Genomic DNA, 6,000 nt, shown 5'->3' with positions numbered 1-6,000 from the left:
CAATCCTATCATCCCTTGCGGGCTGCGATAATAAATAAAAGTCTTTATTTCTCCCTCTCCCAAAGTTAAAGGGCCTCGCTCCCTCCCCGGGCAGCTGAAGTGAGTGCTGCCACGGTCGCGGCCGCTGCGCTGGCTCGGGGCCGCCGCGCTCGATAAATAGCTATATTTTATTAAACCTCAGCATTGACTCGTGCGTCTCTTATCTCTGCTCTCTCCCGATGTGTGCCTGCAGTGGGGGATTCGGCGAAGGAAGCTCGTAACATGGCGGATAGCGAGGAAGGCTTCGGGCTGCCCAGCACGCCGGCGGATCCGGAGGCCAAGGAGCTGCAGGCCGAGGGCAAGCAGGACACGCAGCTGGGGGCCAGCAGCAAGCCGCCCACCTCGCCGCAAGCGGCCTTCACGCAGCAGGTAAGCAGCCCCGCTCCTCTCCTTCCACCCGGCCCTCTCCCATTCGGTCATTTCCCCCTTTTCCCCACGCTTTGCCCCCGCCCCGCCTGCGTGGTTGGGTTCTTCCAGGGCAAAGCCTCGCCTGGCCGTGGCCCCGTCCTGCTTTTGTGCTGTTTGAGGTCGCGCTCAAGCGCCAAAGCTGCGGGGAGGTGCCCGTGAGAGTTTTGGGGGAGCAGGAGCCCAAATAACAGCGAGGGGAAGCCGCCCTGCAGTGGCACCCCTACACCCACGAGTGTCCGCGCCTGAGTGGGCAAATGCACGGGCGAGCACCCGGAGAGCGGAGATACCTTTATATAGATATATAAATGTATATATTTGGTGCATTCTGCGCACGCCTTGGGCACCCAGGCGGGCACAGCTGCACCCCGCAGCCCCAGCGGGCACTCAGCGCAGGCTGGTCACGCGTGGGCACCCCCAGAGCGACATTTGGGGTGTCGCTCACCCCTCCCTCAGCCCTCGCTCCTCCCGGCGCTGCGTGTGCCGGGACACGCGTGGGTTCCGTGCGGGATCTCCGTGCTCCGAGCCGTCCCTCGGCTTCTCCCCGCGCTGGGAGCTCCCGGTGCTGGCAGCGGCCCCGGCGGCTCGGGCAGCCCTGCGAGAGGAGGGCAGAAATGCGGGAAAAGGAGATTTTCCGCCGCCGTCCTACTGGGGGGTCCCCCCTTATTCCCTGGCAGGTCCCCCCGATGGACCCCGCTGCCCACGGGGTGCGGCAGAAGGCTCGGAGGGCACCGGGGGTGTTTGGAAAGCGACCCCCGAAGTCTGGCCGGGCTTTTTTAGCGAGGGGAGAAGCGTTTGGCTTGGCCGGGGGTGCCCTGCGGCTGGAGGGATGCTCTGTCCCCGCGGTGGCATCTGCCCCAACCGCAGGGCTCGCTGCTCTCGGGTGGCAAAGCCAAAATCCGGGGGCGAGGGAGGTAGGGTGACACCCCACGCCGCTCCAGCCTGCAGAGCGCAGCCGGGGGTGTAAATCACTCGTGGGACCGTGTACATCTCCTCCGCTTGGCTCTGGGAGCGGCTGGGCCGGGTGCCGGGGGATTTCTCCGGGAGGATGCGCTTGGAGCCGGCTCCGGGGGCTCTGTCCCATCGCCCCCGCCCCGGGAGCCCCGCGGCCCGCAGGACCCCGCTCCGGGCCTGCCCTGAGCCGCATCGCCGCGCTCCGGCCCGGAGACAGGGTTATCCCGGCCCTGCCCCGAGCTCCGGCCCGCAGAGCCCGGCCCTGCCCCGGCCAGCTCCCCGCGGGGCCGTGCGGGGCCGGCCGCCCCGGTGGGGCTGTCCCCGCACCCCCTGGGGCTGTCCCCGCAACTCCTGGGGATGTCCCCGGAACCCCTGGGGATGTCCCGCTCCCCCTGGGGATGTCCTGCAACCTCTGGGGATGTCCCCGTTCCCCTCGGGGCTGTCCCCGCATCCCCTGGGGATGTCTCCGCAACACCAGGGGATGTCCCTGCAACCCCTGGGGATGTCCCCGCTCCCCCTGGGGACGTCCCCGCTCCTCTCGGGGATGTCCCCACACCCCTCGGGGATGTCCCTGCTCCCCCTGGGGATGTCCCCACACCCCTCGGGGATGTCCCCTCTCCTCTCGGGGCTGTCCCCGCTCCCCTGGGGCTGTCCCCGCGGCTCTCGGGGCTGACTGTGCCTCCCCGCTCCGCAGGGCATGGAGGGCATCAAGGTGTTTTTGCACGAACGCGAGCTGTGGCTGAAGTTCCACGAAGTGGGCACGGAGATGATCATAACAAAGGCCGGGAGGTAAGAGCAGGGGGGCTCCGGGGATGGGGGCACACACCCGCCCGGGGGGCACAACGGGCACCTCCTGGCACGGGGCCGGTCACAGCTCTCGTGTCCGAGCCCTCGTGTGGGTGTGTGTGAGAGAGAGCCCTCCCTGCCCGGAGAGAGGCGGCAGAAATTGTTTCTTCTGGCTTCTTTCTTAACCAGAACAGTTGGATCATTAATTCCGACTTCAGGCCTTTGGAAACTTTCCAGGCGAGCGCGAGTTGCAACCACTTGGCCAAAAAGCCAACTTTGTTTAGAGCAGCTCGGTGGGCCACTATTATTATTATTATTATTATTATTATTATTATTATTATTATTGGAGCAATTTGGCTCTTCTGCTCCCCCCTAAAGTTTCATGCTGTTTTACAGAGTTTTTTATTTCTTTTTGCTCACTCTGGAGTGAATATTCCCATCTCAGCCACTTCATCCTTTTTAAAAGTCCAGGCGGTCTTAAGCTACTGTTTATAGAGAGATAACAAAGCTGTTTAGATGCAGAGATAGATGCGTCCGCAAATAAATATCATGTGGGTGTGTTTCTGTGCGGGTGTTTATCTGCGTGGGTGTGCGGAAAAATATTCAGCCTTGCAAATTCGACTTTATTGGGGTTCTAATCGATTCCATGAGCGGCTGTGTAAACCTGACCCGCAGATATTTATATGTGGACGCGGGTATTTTTGAGGGGATTTAACATTATCCTGGATATTAATGTGCTGGAGGGTTGTTAAATTGAAGAGTGGCCAGCGAGACGCAGTAAAAAAGTCTCTCCAGTCCTATCAACAAATTGGGGGCAGCCCCAGGGAGGATTTTTCGTTGTGATTTTCAGTTAAAATCCTTGGAGGAAAAGGGGAAAAACCTCCACCTGTAGGAATAGTTTTAGATTGTAGGGACACAACAAGGCAGAAAACTTTCATTTTGCTGTCAGCTGGTATTTGTTGTAATTTGCTTGAAGAGGGAGGGGGAATATAAATATCGAGCTGGTTGGATAAAGTTTTAGCGAATAGATCTCGCCTTCCCCTTGAACCTCTCTTCTGCAAAAAATGGATTTGAAAGGGTTTTGTGGCCAAGGGGACATGGGATGATGTCGGTGTTGGGATGTCTCGAAACAAACAAACAAAAAAAAAAAAAACCCGGTTCACAGGGACAAAAAAAAAGAAAAAAAAAATAAAAAAAAAAATCAACTTTCGAAGGGAGACAGAAACCACCTTGCAGAATTTTCAAACAAAAATCCCTGCGGACAGAGATCTCATCTGGAGAGCAATAAAATAGAGACATTTACAGGCAGGGCTCGAGGGGCGATGCGGGCTGGGTTTCCTTTTTTACATCATTGCCCCTGGTCCTGCTGCTCAGGTGTTTTCGATGCAGTTGCAGATCAATCTCCATCTGGAATTTGCTTTCTTCCCTCTTAAAACGTTGAAGTTCAACACCCGCTTCCTTCGCTGGGCGCTTTTCACCCCCTTTAACTTTCTAGAAGCGAATTAAAGCCCAGCCCAGGTGCCCACGGCAGCGATAAGATCCCAGCCCCGGAGAGCAGCGCGGTATTTTTAGAGGTGTGGGACATTTTTTTTTTTTGGGTATTATTTTTTTTTTGGTTGTTTATGCGTGTTTTAAGCTCAGGGCTCCATTTTCATCTGCTTTATTTTTAAATATTTGGAAAGCTCGAACTAAAATAACAGCAGTGGTTTAAGTGCTTGCCTTGTAGTAATGGAAAATATTTCGAAAAGCGCCCGCCTTGTGTGTGTCCGAGGGTTTCCAAGGATTTGTCAGGTGTGCTTGCTGCTCTCCCGGGGTGACCACACGGCTGTTCACGGATTTTTCTCTTACACCTGAGTGCGTGCAGGGTTTTTGCTCCGTATCTGTCCCTACAACCTCAAGGTGTTAATATAAATGTATTTTAAAATGTTTATATTTCTATATATGTAATAGACGAGAACATAAAAACATATACATATTCTATAAACTTATACATTTATAGAAAGATATATAAATATAATTTTTATAGGAGTATCTATATTATAACTTTGATTTTAAAACAATTTTTGGCAAATTTCCTCTCCTGTTCCAGCGGTTTATGCAGGGAGGGAAGTAACTTGCTTCCAAAAGTTCTCACCCTCAGATTTTTTCGAAAAATGGAAATTCAAAATTTGGTGAAAGAAGTAATTAGTAAAAATAGTAACAGATGAGCAGGCACACGAGGAGGTGAATAAACAAACCAGCTTCGAAATTCCGATTTGGCTTCGATAAAACCCGCGGTTCGCCCGGGATGGGACCAGCAGCACCCAAGGGGAAGATCCGCCCGGCAATGTGGTTTAACCCTTTTGTTAAATGTTCTCCCCAGTGTCTCCCTCACGCGAAACCACCCTGGCAAACTTAACTGCTTTTATACTTTTATTTATTTATCTATTTATTCAACAGGCGAATGTTCCCCAGTTACAAAGTGAAGGTCACTGGACTCAATCCAAAAACGAAGTACATCCTGTTGATGGATATCGTGCCCGCGGATGACCACAGATACAAATTCGCGGATAATAAATGGTAGGCACGCGTGGGGGAGAGGGACGAGACCTCCGGGCTGCCCGGGTGGGAGAAATCCTTCCATCAGCGCCTCGTCCTTCTTTTTCCATGCAAAATGTTGGGCTGCAGGAGCCTCACCTGGGCGTAGTGGGGCGTTCCCACAGCCCCTGGGAGAGAAATGCATCCGGAAAAAAAAAGGAAAACCCGCAGGAATTCTGTCGCAATTAACGAATCCTGTTTGACGATGGCATTATTTGCTATTATGGAGCTGATTATTTAATTATATTAAGGAAGGGAATATCTCCGGGCAGGAGGATCTTTAAGGCTCGGTTCTTTGCTCCTGGCCCTTAATTCTGGAAAGGGGAAGGATGGGGTTAAACGGGCGAGAGCGGCGAGAGCCATCTCCGACGGGAAAGGTGCCAGAGAGCTCAGTAATTCCCGAGCCAGGCGTGCTGGGAATGCCCTTTCTGCGCTGGAAATGCCCTTTCTGCGCTGGAAATGCCCTTTCTGCGCTGGAAATGCCTTTGCTCCCCGACACGGGGTACCTGGGTGGGAGGGGACGGACGGGGAAGGAGCCCACGGGAGGAACCCCAGGAAGGGGCGGATGGGGCGTAGGAACCCCAGGAAAGACAGAGGGAGAACAGGAGCCCCAGGAAGGGGCGGATGGGGTGTAGGAACCCCAGGAAAGACAGAGGGGGTGCAGGAACCCAGGGAGAAGATAGACGGGGTGCAGGAGCCCCGGGAAGGGGCGGACGGGGTGCAGGAGCCCACGGGAGAGGATGGATGGGGAGCGGGAGCCCACGGGAGAGGATGGATGGGGTGCAGGAGCCCACGGGAGAGGATGGATGGGGAGCGGGAGCCCCGGGAAGGGGCGGACGGGGTGCAGGAGCCCACGGGCCGGCCCCGGTGCCGCGGCTCAGCCCCGTGTCCCCACGCAGGTCGGTGACAGGCAAGGCGGAGCCGGCCATGCCCGGCAGGCTGTACGTGCACCCCGATTCCCCGGCCACCGGCGCGCACTGGATGAGGCAGCTGGTCTCCTTCCAGAAGCTCAAACTCACCAACAACCACCTGGATCCCTTCGGACACGTAAGTACCGGCGCTGGGACCAGGGCACCGGTGTCCCCTGCCACCGAGGTGGTGCCAGTGTCACCCACCCGCAAATCCAGGTGTTGTTTCCAGCCCTGAGAGAGCGGGAGGAGCCCCGCTGGGAACCCCCAGGAACAGAAGTATGGACTTTAAAGCGGGTTATTTCGTGGGAATTGATGCCAGACCCCCGGG

The 6,000-nt window shown here is 56.0% G+C and overlaps 1 protein-coding gene across 1 annotated transcript in view; it reads left to right on the top strand.

The window, feature by feature from the left end:
- Positions 1-246: 246 nt before the first annotated feature.
- TBX5 (T-box transcription factor 5) overlaps positions 247-6,000 on the top strand; it is a 36,110-nt gene continuing 30,356 nt past the window's right edge. Inside the window, exons 1-4 of the mRNA XM_021549829.2 lie at positions 247-408; positions 2,093-2,187; positions 4,624-4,743; positions 5,661-5,808. Coding sequence (XP_021405504.1) covers positions 262-408; positions 2,093-2,187; positions 4,624-4,743; positions 5,661-5,808 — 510 coding nt within the window. The 5' untranslated portion in view covers positions 247-261. The remainder of the gene's footprint in view (positions 409-2,092; positions 2,188-4,623; positions 4,744-5,660; positions 5,809-6,000) is intronic.

This window comes from Lonchura striata, chromosome 18 (assembly GCF_046129695.1).
Source record: "Lonchura striata isolate bLonStr1 chromosome 18, bLonStr1.mat, whole genome shotgun sequence".
In the NCBI taxonomy this organism is placed as follows: Eukaryota; Metazoa; Chordata; class Aves; order Passeriformes; family Estrildidae; genus Lonchura; species Lonchura striata.
The sequence above is the reverse complement of the archived record's forward strand: the minus strand, read 5'-3'. Positions and strand labels throughout refer to the sequence as shown.